Source organism: Hyperoodon ampullatus (assembly GCF_949752795.1).
Source record: "Hyperoodon ampullatus genome assembly, chromosome: 3".
In the NCBI taxonomy this organism is placed as follows: Eukaryota; Metazoa; Chordata; class Mammalia; order Artiodactyla; family Ziphiidae; genus Hyperoodon; species Hyperoodon ampullatus.
Genome location: NC_136916.1, coordinates 169466341 through 169487768, shown reverse-complemented (window position 1 = coordinate 169487768; position 21428 = coordinate 169466341). Strand labels below are relative to the sequence as shown.

At 38.3% G+C, this 21428-nt stretch overlaps 1 protein-coding gene across 5 annotated transcripts in view; it reads right to left on the bottom strand.

Annotated features, from left to right (window-relative positions):
• UNC79 (unc-79 homolog, NALCN channel complex subunit) overlaps positions 1–21428 on the bottom strand; it is a gene marked incomplete at both ends in the record, with an annotated part of 255665 nt that overhangs the window by 76880 nt on the left and 157357 nt on the right. For 2 of the 5 annotated variants that reach the window (XM_079699486.1, XM_079699487.1), the window contains 8 exons: positions 367–516; positions 2987–3149; positions 3723–3905; positions 6512–6798; positions 14556–14621; positions 16076–16255; positions 17054–17255; positions 19038–19219. In XM_079699486.1, coding sequence (XP_079555612.1) covers positions 367–516; positions 2987–3149; positions 3723–3905; positions 6512–6798; positions 14556–14621; positions 16076–16255; positions 17054–17255; positions 19038–19219 — 1413 coding nt within the window. The remainder of the gene's footprint in view (positions 1–366; positions 517–2986; positions 3150–3722; positions 3906–6511; positions 6799–14555; positions 14622–16075; positions 16256–17053; positions 17256–19037; positions 19220–21428) is intronic. The other 3 variants (XM_079699490.1, XM_079699489.1, XM_079699488.1) reach the window with 2 other exon arrangements.

The following is a 21428-nucleotide window of genomic DNA, read 5'->3' as shown; positions in this document are numbered from 1 at the left end:
CTTATTTCTGAAAACAGGCTTCGGGATAATCCCTCAGCTCTGTTCATTTGTGCACAGGAGAGGGGATTGCTTTTGGCTGAGGCGGATCTAGGAAACTTTATTCAAATTGTGTGGAAGAGAAGCAAACATTTTGCAACAAATCAAATCAAGCAATGGCCCTCTAAGACGATCACGACGTTAATGATGTATCTGTCAATTCACGTATATATATAAGTGCATGTATATATATACTGGTTGTGCATACATATATATCAAATCAACGGTATTAAAAATGTGTAGTAACATAATAAAATTAAGATTTCACCCCCAAAAAACGGTAGAGTACAACATTTCTGCATAAAATTACTAAGAGGAAAAAATTCATACTTCTCTGAACATTCATCTCAACCGGCTGATATTTCACCATTTTGCTGCCGCCTATCCTTTTCAATCTTGCAAAAAAAGTTTGAGACTCTTTATTGCAGGGTCCAGTAGGTGTATCATGAATATCAGATTCATCAAAAACACTATCTTCTTCTAATTGGGGAGAGAAAGTCAAAATTACACTTAAGAGGTTATTCTCTCTTAGGCTGTATCTACACAAGCATTTCATTGAAAGCATTATGGAACACAGCCTGGGGTGGCTCTAAACCAGCCCAAGTCTAGCCTGGCTTGGCATTTCATTCAGGTGTCAAATTATTCATGTGTTGAACAGAGCAACTGTTACAAGTTTGCCCCTCATACTCCATGTCACAGTGGGCAGCATTTTCAAGACAGGCATCTCGATATTCCAATAGGACCTTCATGGGAAAACTTTTCCAATGTACTTAAAACCAGATAACCAATACACATCAAGAATCTGGGACACTCCTTAAATATGCCTGCTTTGGGTGAATTTTCAGGCTAATTTGGCAAAAGAAAATTAAACAAAATGAGTGGATCTTGCCCCTTCCAAAAATATATGCCTTCCTGGGATTTGAGAACTGGCATAGACACAGCCTAACAGTACATGCACCTTAAACTTTGTGAATGCAAAATACTGTACTCTACATTTGGCAATGAAACACACAACACACAGAAAAAGCTTAGAAAAGCCACTGGTCATCTCAAAAGCTCCACAAATGATTATGGACTGATAGAGTAAACAAAGGAAAAAGAAAACAGAAAATAACATTTCCCCATATTAAAGTAAGAGTTTGCCACAGGTAGCTATTATGAATCCCAGAAAGAATCTTTGACTCTTATGGTCCTGAGGCTCCATAAACAAACTGGTCACTTGAGTACTATCAAGCTTGTTTCTATGTTCTCTTCTATCCACATTTGGCTACTTTTAAATAAAAGAGAAACCCAAAAACACAGTAATGAGGAAAAGGTTGCTATTTTGCAACCCATGAAGTCCACTTAATAAATTTTCTTCTTGCATCCTTTAGAAAAGCCAAAGCCATGTACAAAGCAGCAAGAGAAAAGGCTACAAAAATGCATTTAATACCACAGTAAATGGAATTAACCTACTCTTCAAGTTGAACATCATTGAAATCATAGTATTTGGCCTATATTTATATATACCTATATGACAAAATGAGCCTCAGGTGTGATTATGATTATTTAAGATTTCTTGAGTATAAGGGGAGTACAAGCATAGGGTTAAGTTTTAAGGATCGATCCTGTCTTAAAACACAAGATTCTATAAGTTAATGAAATTTGAAGCAGTAGATGTTAGACAAAGTAATCATAGTAATCTTTTTGGTCAAATAAAAAAATAAGCGTTAATGACCAAAATGGATACAAAACTCCCAGTGAACTTCTGCGATGATGAGGAAGCCTATCAACACAATGATCTGTTTTATTTCTTTATTTCCTTTTTAAAAATACTCTCCTTTGAAAAATACAGTTTTTCGAAGAAATCATTGTGTAACTTCCCTTACATAACTTTGAGAGAATTCTCAAGATGTACTGAATGAGAGAGACGGAAAGACTTCAAGATGGCTCCTCCCATCCAGAAAGGTTCATCTGGGATTGGCCCAAATACTGAGCCCACACTGATGACATCTACAGTTCAACTGAATCTGTCTAATTTCCCAGAAACTAGGACCTAAGATATCCTTCAGGGAGGATCTGAATGGTACCAGAACTTAATGAACTTAGTTCTGACAGCTCTATCTCTGGCCAACCTAGGCTCTTGGACCTTTTGGCAATAAATGAACAGTGGAACGCTGGCTCCTATCCCTCCTATCCAGACATTTCCAGAGCAGTCCCACCAAAAAGGAACCTATTAACACCACAAAGGGCCATGGGGCACTTGGCTTTCTCCCAGGACTGGATTGATGATGTCACCTTTTACGAGTCTAGTCACCCTGTGACATGCACTAAAGACACACACCTTGGCTCTTCAGCTCTCACCTGAAAACATCCAGGCTGGAAGTTTATCTGAAGTTTCATTCTACTGCCTCCTTTGCAGGAAAGCTATCAATATAAAGAGTGTCGATACTGGAAATAATTTAAACCTATGCAGCAAAAATGTTTCATTTCAGTTGCCTTAAATTAATTCTTATTGAATAAGGAGGCTAGGAAAACGCACTTCAGCAAATTTAGGCTCCATTCAAACCTATGAGCACAAGGTCAGGAGCAAACTAGAGATGGACAAGATTACGGCTCCACTGAGTGCCAACCAAGATTTACTTCACAGTCCAAAGCAAGATGTCTCCAACATATAGGAAAAGGTTTACAAAGCCTCCTTAACTAAACAGCAGACAATTTTTTTTACAAAACACAATTTCTTATGAAGGGGGCTTTAGAAGCATATCAATTATTTCTCTTGAGTGTTCATTTTAAATAATGAAAGGAGCAACATTCATGGGAAAGTTGGAAAATTAATGAAGCAGTAGGTCATTTTTTGACTCCAGAATGGTATCGGGGGGGGCTCCTCTATCATCTAAGAAAAACATTGTCCAGAAATGTATTACGTATGCAAGCTAAGTTTGAGATAGAATTGAGATATGTAAAGTACCTTTTTCTTTTTCGCTGTATCTGCTTATGTTACTGTTGTCACTGTACAAAGGTCCTGCCGCGGCATGGGGCTTGCAGCTATGATACTGTGCATTGAGTGTATTGACTGTTATGTGAATCAGATGCAGCAGGACCTTGCTGATATCACAGTCTCGGTATGGATACTGCTCAATGAAATGGAGGGAGAAAAATAGAAATGGTTATTTTGAAGGGTAAGTTTTTCCACTTGACCTTGCTAGATATTTTTCTCAGTCTCTTCTGGGTATAATAAAAAGAAAAATGTAGAAAAGCAGAAGCATAAATTCTTATCATGGCCTTATTTTGACAAGGGACTGTATTCCCTTCCTCTTGCACCAAATCATGGATGGCAACGCATGCCATTTTGTAGTTATAATTCCTTTCAAGAAAATTACCTGGCATAAACATTTGGTGTATGAATACAATTTTAAATAGTTTTCTTGTTTTCTGACATAATAATTAATACATAGATAAGATATGAGGTTCTGAGCATAAAGAGAGATTATTGATCAATATTCATCAGAATTTGCTTTAAGCATTTTGGAGTATACACTGGCATGGTCTACATTTCTATTTTCATTCCAATGGCTCTTTACTTCTCGACAGTAATTGTATATCATGCATCTTCCTCTGAAGGTCAAATTACTATCCTACAAAGATCTCTTAAATGTTCTAAGAGAATCATTCCACCCAAAAAATGAATGACTACAGCAACTCACCTTGTAAAGGATGACAAGCAAGGCCTTCAACCACATCTGCCGGATGTGAGGTTTTAGGGACCAGAGAGAACAACGAGGCGGCTGTTGGAAATAATGCCGTAGTTGAGGACAAGAACAGTATTTGAGCACCTGAACCACCAAGGGGAGAAGGTGTTTTCCCAAATTAATGTTATAGTCCATAACCTGAAATACGAAAAAACGTAATAACTGAAGGAAAACTATAAAGAGCATTTATAAGCCAAAAGGAAAACTTTGAACCATCAAAACACGGGCGAAATATTTTACAGGTATCTCACAAAATAGTAATAGTAATGGCCAGTACACATAGAGGGGGCAAAGTCCTAGCTCACAAGAAATTTAAAAACTTGTAACTTAAATAGTTTTAATCTACTTACCTATTTAATTTATCTACTTAATTATCTGTTGAAAATAAATTTTATCTTTTAAAATGTCCTATTAAGCTATTAACTAGAATTAAACTAGAATCAATGAAAACACATAGTATTGGTAACTATGTAGGGAAATGGGCATTCTCAGACACCACTGGCAAGAGTATTTCTCAACACGTTTCAGGAGAGCAATTTAGAAACATGTATTCAGAAGTAGGAAAAAGCACATAGCCTCTAATACAGCAATTAAATATATCCTAAGGAAATAATCTGACAGGCATTCCCAGATGTATGCATAAAGATATCCAGCATTATAGCCACCGCAAATTGAAAACAACCTCCATATTCAACAATATGGAATTAAATAAAAGATTGTTTATATGACAACAGAATACTGTGTAGCCACTAAATGGAACATGGTACAAATTTATTTACGTGATATGAACTTCACAATAAATTTCAGGTTTAAAGATACATATATGTATATATATACATATTCATACACACATCAGGCACATATATGTATCAGTATGTATAAATGATCCCATTATTATAAAAAATATGTGCACATATACATATACACACATATGTATGTATGCATGTATATATGAATGTATGTAAATCTGGAGCCAGCGACATACACCAAAATGTTAGTAAGTTATATTTGTCATGGGTTTCCTGGAGATTTGCATTTTAATTTTTTTCTTATAAATCTAAAATAAATATGCATAGTGTGAATATAGAAAGAGAGAAGTGAGGGAGGAAGGGAAGTAAAGTTTGGTATCTGAAATGATGTATTCTCACTCCCTCATAGACAGCTGAGTATTAGTGATGATCCGTCTAGTTATCAACACCAGCAAGAGACATACATATTGCTCCCCCTTTGCTTCTCTGTGTTCGTTATGTTAATGATCTATTTGAGCTAAATAATAACAGCTACCATCACTGAGTCCCTACCATGAGATAGTCACTGATTAAGGCATTTGCAATATGTTGTCTCTAATCTTTCCCCCCAAAATCTATTACCAGTGAGCAAAGAAGGAAGGATGCTTAACAGTTAACAACAGTGGCAGAGCTGAAATTCATATCCATTTCTCTCTAGCCCCAAGTTCTACACCCTTTGCAGATTGGGACAGCCATTTCGGACAGTGAGATTTGTAGCATTGGTCAAATTAGGCATATATATACCCAATGATCTGTTACGTCTGCTCCTGGACCCATATTCCAAAGGAATTCTTACATTGGTGAATAAGGTGCACGTACAGAATGTTCATTGCTGATCCGTATGGGGTGGTGAGGAGTTGGGAGCAATATAAGTATCCATCACTGGGGGAATGGATACTTAAATCATGGAAAATGTATACTATGATATATAATACAGCAGTTAGAAGTAGCAGAGAAACATGAAAAAAGCCAATGATGATAAGGTGACATGAAGTAAGTTGGATGATTAACTCAACTCTCCACTTGAAGCCAAAAAAGGAAGACGATTAAAAAAAAAAAACTACAAACAAAAATTCCACTCTCCTTTATTGTTTAATGGGTAGAGTTTCAGTTTAGGATGATGAAGAAGTTCTAGAGATGGATAGTGGTGATGGTTACCTAACAATGTAACAATGTGAATATACTTAACTGCCACTGAACTGTACTCTTAAAAATGATTAAAATGACAATGGAATATTACTCAGCCATAAAAAGAAACGAAATTGAGTTATTTATAGTGAGGTGGATGGACCTAGAGTCTGTCATACAGAGTGAAGTAAGTCAGAAAGAGAAAAACAAATACCATATGCTAACACATATATATGGAATCTAAAAAAAAAAAAAAAAGGTTATGAAGAACCTAGGGGCAGGATGGGAATAAAGACGCAGACCTACTAGAGAATGGACTTGAGGACACGGGAAGGGTGAAGGGTAAGCTGGGACAAAGTGAGAGAGTGGCATGGACTTATATATACTACCAAATGTAAAATAGATAGCTAGTGGGAAGCAGCCGCATAGCACAGGGAGATCAGCTCGGTGCTTTGTGACCACCTAGAGGGGTGGGATAGGGAGGGTGGGAGGGAGGGAGATGCAAGAGGGAAGAGATATGGGGACATATGTATATGTACAGCTGATTCACTTTGTTTTAAAGCAGAAACTAACACACCATTGTAAAGCAATTATACTCCAATAAAGATGTTAAAAAAAAGATTAAAATGCTAAGTTTTCTTTATATTTTACCCCCCCAAAATCCCCAACTCCCTTTATGATATCAGGCTGTTGATGTCCTCCACGTACCCCTGCCTAATAAAGTAACTTATGCAAAACTTTACACTTAACCAATGTCAGCTAAATGGAATTTAATGACTTGCTTGTACTAAAAGCCTAACGGCATGACTCCTGAAAGCCTACACTTACTTGGGCAATTCCTGCAATAAACGCATTAAAACAAGTTGACAGGCGCATTTTTTGAGGTGCAATCATGAAGCAACCTTCCTGCTGGTCGTAGCCAAGTAAGACATACAGGTGCCGCTTGACCGTGTTGAAGGCCTTGGCGCTGCTGATGTCTGACTCGGCGCTGCTCTCATCCTTGGCCATGAACTTCATGAGCACTGTAATCAGCTGGTGCACTGTCTGGTGGTCGATCCCAGCATCTTCGGGGAGCAGGTCCTTGATGGTGTTGTCATTCTCAGGGGATTGTTGGCCTGTCAGTACAAGAAAGGCCATCGGTGGGTGGCTCCCCCACAGGTAAGTTTACACTAAAATCTCACTGATCAATGAAGCACCATAGCACCCTATTTCATTCTTTATATCAAAAAGCCTCTAAATATTTAAAGGTCTGTTCTAGACAAACTTAAAGGCACAATATGACCTACTGAGCAAAAAAAGCACTGGTCCCAGGGTGGAAATTACAACGACCAAGTAATTTGGGAAGAATAGGGAATGCAAAAAAAAAGGGGACACTATAAAGCAACGTCATCTTCAAACAGCAAGACAGATAGCTACACAAACTTTGCATTTAGCAAATTTTTGAATATCTTGGCAAAGTTTCATCCTCACTAATAAAGAGAAGTTTTCCTTCCAGCTTTGTAAAATAAGCGTGTAAGAATAACCACAAAAATCATTTTCCTAAAATCTAGTGAGCAACTAAAACATCCATTGAGTTATTTTGTTTAAATTATAATCTCAATTCAGTTATGTTCAAATATCAGCTGATGCAAAAAGAAAAGTTTTCTTCTCCACATCCTAAGATATTAACAGTGTGTACTCTTTGAATGATATAGTCAAAATTAGAAATAGCAAATTATAAGCCCTGCTGTATGTAATGAGAAACATATAAGGGGTGGGAGGGCACAGACAGAAAGCAAGAAGCATGAACTTTTAAAAACAGAGAAAAACACCACATGAAGGTGAGCTGGAAGTTCACATGGAAGGAAAAACTACCTTAGCCCTTGACTTACTCTTAACCTAACAAATAATTATATCTGAGTAGGTCCCTGACATTGACTTTCTCTGTTATTTCTCAAAGTCAGAAATTATACCCTGTCTCCCTTTGTTTTCTGCCTTTTCTGATCTGGTTTAGTTTAGGACTTTGAGGGAAGGAACAGTGAGATTTGCTCTTCCATATTTATGTTTATGTTTTGGGCCTTATTCAAAATACCCTATATGCATTCATGTCCTTCCTTTGACAAGCCACATGAGAATTTCTAAATTGGAAACAAAGTTTTTGCCTGGTGGGTTAGACCCACACACCAGCATTCTCATCTCTCATCCTGAGAGGAAACGTTCTAAATGATGACAAGCTTTGGTTACAAATCATTACAAACCAAACTTTGATGCTATCCATTTTAATTATGGCATGCAGGATACAACCAAGAGCTAGGTAGTAATTTATATCCTTTAACGCCTCAACTAATTTGGCAAAAATCTCAGTCTTCTAGGACCAGCCAAGAGAAGCAAGATAGAAGAAATGTTTCCTGGGGACCACAGACATTAGCTGTCTCAAGCCTAAACACTTTCTCTGAAGCAGTGGCATGAAGGTAATGTCAAATTCTGAATTTGCTAGTTTAGAACTGCACATAAGGTTACATGCTTGGTTGTCTAGATTTCCCAAGATGATCAGAAGAATGTTGATCTTTTCAAAAGTGATACACTGAGATGGGATAGTTGACAATGAGTGAAGAGGCAGCAGAATCAACTAAGTCTAAGAACCTCTAGTATAGGGGAAACCACCTAACAAACTTCAATATGACCCTCGGACATTAACAAAATTTTTCAGTCTCATAGAGTCTGTTCATGAAGGAATAAATGTATGCAATGTACTTTAGAGAAGTTTTAACCAAAAATTATTCAAATAAAACCTAAGGATTTGTTTATTACACTGTTTCACATGCAGAGAGTGGTCAATAAATTGTTACTATTATCATTATTTATTAGGCATGCATGACCCATCAGGAAAAAAATCAATTCATGTGGAACACCCTATTTCACGAAAGGTCATAAATGTAAAGCATTACTGTATATTATAATTCAATTAAATGTCTGAAAAAGAAGATCAGACCAAATCCTTATTTTAAAAGTTTAAAGAACTATCTTTTCAGCATTGAAAAATATTTAGTCTTGATTTTTTTTTTTTTTTTCCATCAGAGTATTACTTTACAACTAGCAGGAGGGTATTGCTCTGGGCAAGCTTGGGCCAAGAATGTGACAAGTGTGAGAATCTAGGTTACCTACAGGGTTCAGTGTTATTGTAGCAGCAAGCAATGGCTGTTAGGATGATATAGCTTCATTCCTCAATTCATTTTAGCTCTGGGGGGCAAGGTTTAGGAGAGCATGTATCACTCAGCCCTGCTCAGCCACCTCCAAGTCTAGACTGGCTTGACTCCAAAGTTAAAAATGGAACTGAGGAGGAATTGAGAAGGAGATGCACCTTTGTTTTTTAGCCCTGAGAGTCTAGGGGACTCAAACAGAAGAAAGGGAGATCCAGACAAGGCCCAGCTAGGACACCGGCTCCCTATTTCCTCCTATCTAGTTCAAGTCTAGAAAATAAACAATCAGGCTTCAAGTTTAAATATTTCAAATCTCTTCGCCCCATTGCAAGTAGACATTCATTTTAAAAGTGTGTAACCTTAGTTTTTCCCAACAAATCATATTTTCCTAATGACTAAGTGTCATTTCACAAAGGCCCAATCCTCATTTTGGATTCATCTTCATTGATCTGCAGTGCTTAGCTTTAAGTTTGCTGCTCTTTGCTTTCCCTGAATAGCCAGTAATGAGTGATCTTTCACAAACCATTAAATGTACTGAAAAAAGAACTAGTTAATGGAACTTTTTGCATAAAGTGAAAGAAATCTCTTTTCATTCCAATAATTTACCCCTCCAAGTGTGGGCTTTGCAAGTCTGTGCTCTGTATATTGTCTTTCTTTAAAAATAGTGTAAGCATATGACTGATAACACTCTTCATCAGGAAAAGTTACCTTAATCAAATCCCTAAGAAAAATGAGCTTAGGAAAGCTGAAATTTTCTTTATGGATAAAGATGATATTACTATTTTAGTTATCTATAAAAGATATAAAATTTCCGTTTTAAAATTAAATGCCTATAATATTTTCTCTAAATGTGACAATTAAAACACTTCCTTTTGAATTCTAGTCTGTGAAATTCCTATATCTGTTTTAACTATAGAGATTTAACAGGTTAAGGGATTTGATTTTATCATTTTTGTAAAGAAAAATGTAAAAATCTTTATTATCATGGGGGCAGAGCTACTCCTACCCTCACTTTAACATGGACCGGGTCCATCACGACCTGTCCACAGAGTGGCACAACTGATTGAAACGCCACGGTATAATACCGTTTTATTTATTCAGGAGATGTGAAACCAGGCAGGACCAGGATCTGCTTTTCCAGACTTATCTCCTATCGCTCCACCCTAAATGCTCCACAGCCTTACACACGGGGCTACTCCTGGATCTCAGAACGGAGCCAGCCTTTTCCCACCTTGGTGTCTTTGCTCGTGATGCTCTCTTCACCTTGCACGGTGGTCCTCCACCCACACCCCCAACTTTATCCTATGGATCTGGTCCCCAGAAGCCATTCTTATTAGCATGCCCACCCTCCTCTCAGCAACTGGGGTCCCTAAATTCTATACATCTCCAAAAACAAGAAAGGAGGGAAGATGGGTGGGAAAGAGGGAAGAGTGCAGGAAAATTTCCTTTAGCATTTCCCAACTCTCATGTGGCAAATAACTATTATGCGAGGCAGAACTTTTTTTTTTTATCCATTTGCTGTATTTCCCCTGTAAGAACAAAGACTCCTTGAAGGCAAGTGCTATGTCTTATCCAATTTTACAACCCTCACAGAATACGGGGCAGTGTTTGATATATAGTAGATGCTCATTATTCATACATGTTTAAAGTGCATCGAATTCAAATAAATATTTCAGATCTTTTCTACATGGGCAAAAACCTGATGAAGTCCCCAAACAGGAAGGAAGTGGGTAGGGAAATAGGGAACATTCCTCTGTGTAAGTCGACTCACTGACCCCTCTGTCAAGCCGACAAGTGGCAATTAGGTAGCGCAAGGAAGTTTCTATGAGTTTACTCTGCATTTGGTCCAGAGAAACCAATGATCAAGCACTATAAATGAGTCTGCGTTATGTTGGTAGTTCTAACTACACTGCCTCACTGGTCTCCGTGGCTCATTAACACAACTTAAGGCTTCGTTCACAGCAGTTCTGTTCTGTATGCACAGAGCCACAGGAGGGCCGTAAAGCTGGGGCCGGTTACTAGCTGCATAGCCTCATGTGCTCCCCATCCCTGCCTTTGCCTCTCCTATCCCACATCCTATCGCCATGCATTTACCTCCTATCCACCTGTCTAGGCCTGGCTGAGTCACCTGTCCACAAAACCTTCCTTGTTCCCTCCAGCTCTCCTCCCATTGCATTTTTTTTTTTTTTTGTACGCGGGCCTCTCACTGCTGTGGCCTCTCCCGTTGCGGAGCACAGGCTCCGGACGCGCAGGCTCAGCGGCCATGGCTCACGGGCCCACTGCGCCACCAGGGAAGCCCCTCCCACTGCATTTGACGTGAACGATCCTGTAGTACTATCACTTTCACACGAGATGAGAGTTCACCTATGTTCATACTTTATCTCCCTTACTTGACTATAAGCAAGTTGAGAGTACAAGAATTTCTGATGTATCTTTACATTCTTCATAGTTTCTAGTACAGCAGGTGCCCAATGAGTGTTTGTTCAATAGAAACTGTCATTTTCCGAAACTATCATTTCAGTCAAGGGCATTCCTATAAAAACAGCAGAATTCTTTGATTTATTGGCTCTTAATGATCAACAGGCATTTTGCAAGTTAGTAAAGACATGAAATGTAAACCACCTCTAGAAAGAAAGAAAGAAAGAGCCCAGAGAGAAGTCATTTGGAATTCTAGGCTGGACACTGAGGGAGGCGGGAAATACAAGAGAGTTTTACCAGTGCTACCCAGTGCTGGGTACCTTCTCTTGTTGACACAAATTCAGACCAAGAGATCTCAAGATGTCTCTGCAGGCTGGAGGAGAATTGAAAGTATATATGTCCCTTTAGGGATTAGGATAGCTCTAGACCAATCTATAAGTCCTAATTGGGAGAGGTCCTTTGGTCTGGACACTCATGGGCTTACGTCACACTGTAGCAGGCCTGAATGCCCAGGTCAGCTCCCTAATAAGACTGGGGTCCTCACGTACCCCAGGGCAGGAATATCATAAGACCAAGTTATTGAGAGGTAGCTGTAGTGGAAAGAAAGCAAATAAAGTCTCCTGGACTCAAGTATCAGTCTCTATCTAACTCACTAGTTATATGTGATCATGAGCAAATTATGTAAGCAGAGTTACCTAGTCCCTCAGGACCTCAGTTTTCCTGTCTGTATGTAAAGTGGGAAAAAAAATAATACTTTATGTATATGCAGAGTTGTTGTGAAATAGAAATTAGATGATTTGCATTAAAAACACTCTTTATAAAGAGGTACTATACATATATAAAGTGCTATTGCTGTTGTTATTAACATTATATACCTACTATTGTTTAATTATTCATCCCAGGGGATGAGGAATAAGATATAACTAAGTTTCCCATGATCATAAGGGGTTGATGCCAATTTTCCAGTACGGTCCAATTGTAACCTACCATAACTGCTGCATTATACTCTAGTAATATTCAACAGGTGTTCTGAATCACCAAAAACAAAGAATTCCTGGTTCTCACAGCATCAGTGAAAAAACAGCTTATATCTAATTATAATTATACCAAATTCAGACTAGCAGGTAAAACTGTATATTTCATCAATTGGGATTAAATGCAGGTGCTGAGCTCCTGCTAGCATTACCACACATGCCTTGCAAGAGAGATCAAGACATCTGGGCTTGAGACCCAGATCTGTCACCAACAAGCCTGTGAAACTTGTTCCTTTCTGGGAACCTCAGTTTCCTCTTCTGGAAAATGAGAATGTTAACATATCTCTAATGTTTCAGCTATGACAGTCTATGAATTTTACTTATATGCACAAAGGCCTTTGATTTGACTCATAAAAGTCACAGAGGAATGCAACTCTTCAGTAGCCTTGCAGAGTTTACCCTCTATACAAGTGCATTTCTGCTGCAAAATTTGCTGTGGGCAATATGTAAATGCTAAGATCAGAGAGCCATAAACTGTAAATCCAGTGTCCAAAAGTTCAGCCTAAACAGCAACTAAAATTAAGTCTTGCTGCATAATTAAAGGACATCTGCTTTATTTCAGGCCTGATCAGTAAGAGGTGTTGCACAGAGGAGCTCATTACTTGTACCAAAGAAAAGCATGTTCGTTAAATAGCAAGGTCTTCGGTTTCCATTTAATTAATATCTTAAACCACCCTGTACAATCTTGTGATTATCCTCGCGCGTCTTTGCTTCCAAGTTAAAACACTCAGTGTTCAGTAAATAATAATGCAAAAATGAAAAACTAGTTTGAAATTGCCTTATAAGCTGAGCCACCTGTTTCCAAATCTAAGCAAGTTTTGCTTATGGTGGCGTCATGTAATTATCTTTCCAGAAGCATTAGCTTTATATTTAATTTAAACAACACTGTTACCTGCCCCTTTTCCATCTGATCACTTTTGATGGGACAATTAGACGCCTAAAGGCTTTTCTTCAAGAAACATATGTACATGTTTTTCCAAAGAGATGTGAGAGGACTCCTACAGCTGGATTGTTAAAATGGATGATAATAATTAAAGACTAGCTTTTCAACTAAGCCTTAATAAGACAAAAAGAAAAGGCAGGATAAAGGTAACTTATGAAATTGCATAAGACCAATCTCAAAAAGACCTAACTGAAGGGAAAATGGATATTTTCACATTTTAAATGAAGCTCAGGATCAGAAATTCTTATTTTTATTCTTTTTTTTTTAATCCCAGCACAATTGAGGCCCGAGTGATGCTCAAAACAAGGTAGAGGGACTCTGCCAAGTGTGTGCTCCCCTTTTCTCATCAATTTTAAAAGCAAAAATGCACTTAGGCCAACATCTGCCATCTGCATTCATAGTATTTAGGGCTCTCCCTCTTCTCCTTGTCTCCCACGCCTAACTGCTTCTCTTTCTAGCATCGATTTTATAACGTGTTCTTGAAAGTCTCCTTACTTGAAATTGTCCTTCTGAGAGTATCGGTACCATTCTGAAAAGTTTATTTTAAAACTATTCTTAGACGAAAAGCCAAACGTTGTATAGCATGATACATAGGTGGTAGTTACCAGGTTTGTTTTGGACAAATAAGCAGGTATTCAGAACCTCCACAATTTTCCCAGCAAGTATGGCATCATGTGTGTAGATAACATTCAGTCTGTAACAGGCTCGCCAGCGTCCCTTCAACCCTTAAGATACTTCATGATAAGTTAATCTATCAAGAATGTCCAAGGACAGTTACACTCTACCAAGCAGAATATGATCCCATGGTCCTCTAAACAATGGAAATCCTCCTTTCTCGAGAGACAGAAATGCATGTAAGAGTTGCAAAGAATCGGAAATGGCTAAGGGGATGAGTGAATGATGGTGGTTCAAATGTATAACCTTTTCAGATGTAAATGAAATGCTTTTCCTAGAGCAGCTATGTATGAACATAATATTTGTATGTGTAAAAACACATACAAATATAAGTGCTAGGTATAGCTCTAGTCATACTGGCTCTCGGGGGAAAAGTGCATACTCAGGTAACATGATGCTTCTTACTGGACCATAAGTTAACAGGATCAAAAGTCATCTGCCAATTTTAAGATGGAATGAATTGCCATGTCAGGGGCTCAAACACTTGAGCATCTGGGGTAAAACCCTTGGAGCTTTCCAATCCTAGATACATGACTCTGGTCCAGTGAGAGACACCGCATTCTTTACCTTGTCCACCTGTGATAGACACTTGCACACGGCCCTTCAACGTCAGAAGTACCCACCTGGCATCTGTTCGGGTGTCCCACCGAGAACTGGAGCAGACTGCTCATGCCTGGTCAACCTCACAGCTTAAAAATCAACAACAACTCTATTTAAATAAGCATTAAAAACAACTTGAGCCTAGAAAACATACTCAGTGCTAACTGCACTGGATAGCAGGAGCACGTTTAGTTTTCGTATTTGTACTTAACATCACATACAAGATGTTTATGTCACAGAAGTTCTGTGGCTTTCTTTGAATCTAAAGATCATCCTTCAATGTTACTTCGATTCTTATTCTTCAAAATTGTCATGTGAATCAATGAACAAGAAATAACAATAAATAAACTTTATATCCCAAACTGATTAGTTAGGTTATAAAAGAGCTGGGAAATTCATACAGAAATTGTAATTTATTGAATCTAGGTGCTGGTTTCCAGAATCTGAGGCAGTTTCACTGGGCCTAGCAATGCTAAAGGTTATTCTTAAATGGCCATCTGTTATTATCTTTGCTCCCTGGAAATCTGGGTCATTCATTGCTTAAAGGGCTTTCATTGACTCTTCCAAAGTTCAAAACACCACATTTCCGTAGCTTGTCATAAAATAGAGAGAAATGCAATAAACAAAATAAAATCATATTTATGATTAAAAATGGTTATGTTACATAAAGCTGACTTCTAAGAAATGTCAGTGAAAAAGCAAACATTTCAGCTTCTGACAGGACAAAAAAATATGTTTTATGGTGTTATTTTATTAACTTCATGACATTATTTAAAAATTAAATCACTTAATAAATGTTACAAGTTAGTATTATATTTAACGTACTCATTCGCTAATATGATGATTTAGTTATGAATTTTTAATTATTTGTCATTCATGAGCCATTGCTAATCATTACAGTTCATCTAGTCATTTGGTAATTTTTTGTTTTCTTTAAAAGTGCAATATAAAAAAAGACCTTTAGAAAACAAGTATATATGGTCTTTTTTTAGTTGGCAATGATGTTTGTTTTTATTTATAAATTATCTGGTGAAGTTGGGCAGAAATTCAACTTCTTATCAGCCTGATTTTTCTTTTCTGAAAACACCATTATTATTGGTTTTCTAGGAGCTTGTTGGCTGGCTTTGTCATGCGTGAAAAGAAAATGCATTCCAAAGTTCTACTCTACCCTCTTAGTTGCCATGGGTCTTGACAAAGTCTCATCCAGGAAGCTCTTAGGTTATAATGGTGGTGGTGGAAACTTTCATATTCTAGGACTTAGGGGCAAACGCTTCTCCTGAGTCTCATGCCATGCATCAATGGATTTACTGCCTATTTCAAAACAATCTACTGCTGGATCAGGGATTTGTTTCACCAGCAACTGGGAAAAGCCACCCAGGGCACTGACATACCTGAGGGGACCCTCTAGGGAATGTGAAGGCCAATGCAGCTGAAGGAGCTCAGTTTGCTAAATACACTACTCTCTGTGAACATTCAACAAGACATGTCAGCCTCAGAAAGACATCAAACAGATTTAAGGGAAGGATGGAAGAAGATACTCAACGGATTTTGGAGGTTAGGGTCTCAGGGAGGGAGAGCGCCCTCTTGGACTCCACGGGCCCTTTCACGCTGTCTCTGAGGGAACGCACACTCTTCTGGCGGTTCCTTGCAAAACGAGCCCTCTTGATCTTCCACAATGCTGCATCACTGAGATTAGCGACATTGGTCCTCACAGCAGTGATAGCTTTGCAAAAGGAATTAGAGGTGATCATTTTCCTTAACTCTTTATGTTATACAAGTAGTTTGAAACAATCCATCTGTGTATATTTTCAATATTAAAAGTCATCTTCCATGGATACATTTCTCATTCATCTATCTCCCTCTATGATAAGCCTTATATTAAAAAATCATGGCTATTACCTATTTTGACTATCGTTTATCATTTTTCTGTTTAGACCATAAGATTAAAGTAGCTAATTTTGTTATCACTGGATAAATAGTTGAGTGACCAAAGTCTTTCCTCCATCTATTTAGAGCTCCAGGTAACTGATTACTAAGCATGGAAGAGTAAATTTAAAAAGTGCAAATATATCTCACAAAATTGCTCACGGACATCACAAACATGATGGTTGAATAATATTTAAGGAACATAGAGTCACAAATGGTTCTCATCGGTCCTCGAATAAATGAGATTTTTTTTTTCTTTTTTTTTTTTTTGGCCGCACGACGTGTCATGTGGGATCTTAGTTCCCCGACCGGGGATTGAACCCATGCCCCCTGCATTGGAAGCGTGGAGTCTTAACCACTGGACCGCCAGGGAAGTCCCTAAATGAGAAAAATTTTGATGTTGGAATGCCAGAAAATAGTTAACCTGCAGATTACCACAGTAGATATTCAATAAACATTTGATGAACTGAGTACATGAAGTCAAGGTATCCTCCATAATGGGAAATTAAACTACATGCGGAGTATCTTCTGTTTATCCAGCAAGCACCAGAATAGGACCTGTGACTGTTTAGAGCAAGTTCTTTGTTTTGCTTACTTGTAGGAAAAGGAAATTCTTTGTTACAATCCAAATGTAGCTGAGCTTCCAAAGAAAGCGTTTCAAATCTGTTGACAAAGAACTCCCAACTCAAAGCAGGAATATCTTGCTTAAGAAAATGCAAGAGTAAAAGCTTGCTCAATATTGTGGGTCGATCTTTAACCACAGTATCAAACTGGAAGTCAAGACAAAGACACAGACCCTGGGGAAAAGGTAAAAAAAAAAAAAAAAAAAAAAAGGAAAGTCAGATGTAAATACACCAAGCAAAGTCAGTGAAACAAGGCAGCCTCCTCAATCCATGCTTAACAATGAAGAATGATTCAACTGAAATCTTCTTTGATTGCATTTTTAGTAGGGAAAAAAAAACGCAGAAGAGGAGCTTCTCCTAATTGTTGAATATCTTTGAATTTTGACTCAGAAATCTGAGCTAAATGTATATTATTGATTTTTCTGATGCATCAAATAATAACCACTTAATCCAAATACCCTCAGACCAGTGTTTCTTTCTTTAATGCCTGTAGTTTCTATTAAGAGAAGCGTACTTCCAAAACTACATTTTCGAATGCACAAGAATATGGTCTTTAAATTCCCTTTCAATGTTAAATTCCATGATTCTAAAAGAAAGGAAAGTCATCTTGTCTTCTTGGAATGTGAGTGGAACATAGAATCTTAAGAAATCAAAGTTGGAATGGACTGAGCATCTATTTCTCTAGTATGTGAGTCTACCATTTCCCTTTTTTTAACTGAATGAAATTTTAAAACTAATTCATCCAATTATGCTATTAATTCATTCAACTCTCATCAAATGAGTGCCTCCTATGTTCCAAGCCCTGAGCGGGGGTTAGACATACAACTACCTTGTCTTATTAAGACCAACAGAGAAGGACTATCCAGAAGACAACTGGGAATTTTTACATGGGGAGGTATGGGTCCACAAGCAGCATAGCTCTATAATTTTTCAGATTCTGCATAGTTTGCCCTTTCTTCTTAATCTTTTTTACAAGAGAAGCTCTTACACTGGTTTGGGAGAGCTTGTGTACACATACACATACACACACACACACACACAATTAAGAACATGGACATTATTATGAGTCAGACCTGAGTTTGTGCTGCCACTTACTAGCCGTGTGACTCTGAAAAAGTTACTTAAACTTTCTAACCCTCAACTTCTCTATCTGTAAAATGGGCACACACACAATATTATTGTGAGGATTAAATGAAGTAATGCATGATGGGACACTTCTAATACACTGCCCCGGAAACACAATACCCCTGGAAACACAATACCTGTTTGACAAATGTTAGTTCTTGCCATTATTATTACTTTTAATAATAACAATATAATAATAAATCAGGTGCCAATGTGGAAAAACAGTAGATCAGGACTTTAGAGGTTCTAGTCTTGGTTCTCCCATGAATTCACTGTGTGTTCTTTGAAAAGTCACATTAACTCTCTGAGACTTGGTTTCTTCAAGTATAAAATAAAGGTGCCAAATAAGATAAATAAACAACTCTCTCCAGGTCTCATATTTCATGTCTCTTTGATTTTACTTTGTGGTATTTCATTTCAGTAGTATATTTACCATCTCTTGTTTTGCTTTGGTTTATATTATAATTCATCTGATTTCTCTTTGCATCTAGACTCAGTGACAAGGGCTTCTGGCCCAGGAGCCAGCTGAATGGTATAAAATAACCAACCTAGTTTAAAAATCTGCCACACACACAAAATTATACAATAATTACATCTGTCAGAAGTGATGGCAGCAAAGGGACAAAGACTGGAAAGAAAGAATCAACAAATAAAAACAAGAAATCTGTTAATACAGTGTGGTTCTGGGATGCTTTTCTCAATTAAAAAATGTCCCCTGTTACCATCATCAGCAGTATTATGTGTGTTTATGTAACGAATAACTCAATGAATTAGTACAGCAGAGCAGAGAACCATCCGCAGAGCAGATAATGCACATCTGAGGGACGTCACCTGCAAGGCTGGCCTCTTTATGGTGTCAAGCAGGAGACCAGCCCTCGTAGCCACAGCTGGGTTGACGTCCTCCACAGCCGTCAGAAAGCAGCAGAAGGCGTGTGCCAGGGAGTACTTCAGCAGGTGGTTTTTGGTCACTGAATGAATATCCAGAAATCTACAAATTACAGCCACTTTTTCCACTGCAATGTCAAAGGCAGAGAACAAAAAAAATTGACATTTATTTAGACGGTCTGAGAAATGAGCCCACAGAGAAAAAGGTAACTCTGGACCCCCCTACACTGATGTTAAATACCAAAAGGAAATTCTAATGTCACCTTTTAAAAAAAATTTTACTTATTTTTATTTGTGGCTGTATTGGGTCTTCATTTCTGTGCGAGGGCTTTCTCTAGTTGCAGCAAGTGGGGGCCACTCTTCATCGTGGTGCGCGGGCCTCTCACTGTCGCGGCCTCTCTTGTTGCTGAGCACAGGCTCCAGACGCGCAGGCTCAGTAGTTGTGGCTCACAGGCCTAGTTGCTCCGCGGCATGTGGGATCTTCCCAGACCAGGGCTCGAACCCGTGTCCCCTGCATTGGCAGGCAGATTCTCAACCACTGCGCCACCAGAGAAGCCCTAATGCCACCTTCTTGAGTGTTCCATTTTATCTGTGCAGCAGAGACCATTTCTACGCAGTGTAGTATTTTTCTGCCAGGCAGCCTTGATTTAGTTCTGGGTTTTCTTTTCTTTTCTTTTTTTTTTTTTAATGGTCTTTAGCTTTGTTTAATTTTCAGCCACATTTCAAACTTTTCAAAATGCCTCCATGCTCATATCTTTGTCCATTCTATAGAGGTTCTGCAGACCACACAGGGATGTGGGACGTGCCCACCAGGGCTGGCTCTAAGTCCTTAATATGTCATGAAGTGATATGACAACCAGTCTTCCTGGGGCTATAGAAGCCACATATTTCTTCCATGAAACAGATACACCATTATTCTGCACATCTATATTAAATTATTCCAGCCACTCTTTAAACATAGCTTTATAAAAAGTTATAATAAATAGTGAAGCAATATAGTTCCATGCAAAGACATTTCAGGACTTTACTTAAGCTGTTCCAGCAGCCTAGATAGAATATTCTTTCTATTATTTTCTGCTTATTGACACTCTACCATCCTTAAAGAGTCTGCTGCTGAAATTCTACTATTCTGTAAAGTCACTCTGACTTCCTAGAGTGGCCTTTCCATCCCACGAACTCCTGCAAAAATACAATTCATTTACTATGGCATTTGTGTGTTCATATATAGCTATATGACATATCTTCTGTTGTCTGAATTATATTTATACCGTTATCTTCTGTTGTCTTGAATTATATTTATACTGTTACAGTTCTTAACCTCTTATATGTTTATATTTGATCTCATCAATTAAATCAGGAGCTTCTTGGGGCTTCCCTGGTGGCTTGAGAGTCCGCCTGCCGATGCAGGGGACACGGGTTCGTACCCCGGTCCGGGAAGATCCCACATGCCGTGGAGCAGCTGGGCCCGTGAGCCATGGCCGCTGAGCCTGCGCGTCCGGAGCCTGTGTTCCGCAACGGGAGAGGCCACAGCAGTGAGAAGACCATATACCGCAAAAAAAAAAAAAAAAAAAAAAAAAATTAGGAGCTTCCTGAGGGCAAGAATCTGCTCTTATACTCTTTGTATTGCTCCCATGATAACTAGTATATACAGTATTTAGTCAATAAATTCACTGATTCACTTATTTTTAAAATATATATTAAGCACATTATATATACATAAGAGATCATTCTAGGTACTTGGGGAAGGTGGGAGTAAATGCAAAAATGAATTGTTATGGACTGAACGTTTGTGTCCCCTCCCTAAATTGATATGTTGGAGCCTTAATTCCCAAAGTGATGGCATTCGGAGGTGGAACCTTGGGAGGTAATTAGGTTTCGATGAGGTCATGAGGGTGGGCTCCCATTATGGGATTCATGTCCTTATAATAAGAGGAAGGGAGACAAGTGTTCTCTCTCTCTCTCTACTGTGTAAGAATACAGAGAGAAGAGAAGCCAGGAAGAGAGCCCTCACCGAGGAACCAAATAGGCTGGAGCCTTGATCTTGGACTTCCCAGCCCTTAAAACGGTAAGAAATAAATTTCTGTTGTTTAAGCTATCCAGTCTATGTTATTCTGTTATGGCAGCCCAAGCAGACTAATATGTGAATTATTCACAGGTCTTGACTTCAAAGGCAAGTCAACTAAAAGAGATAAGACAGGTACAACTGTAACAGAAATGTAATACAAAAGGCTGTAACTGCCACTAATGAGCTAGAAATAAAATGCTACGAGAGATCAAAGGATAAAGAAATGACTTTCCACCAATGGAACGGAGAAAGTGGAACTCAGTGGGGGCATT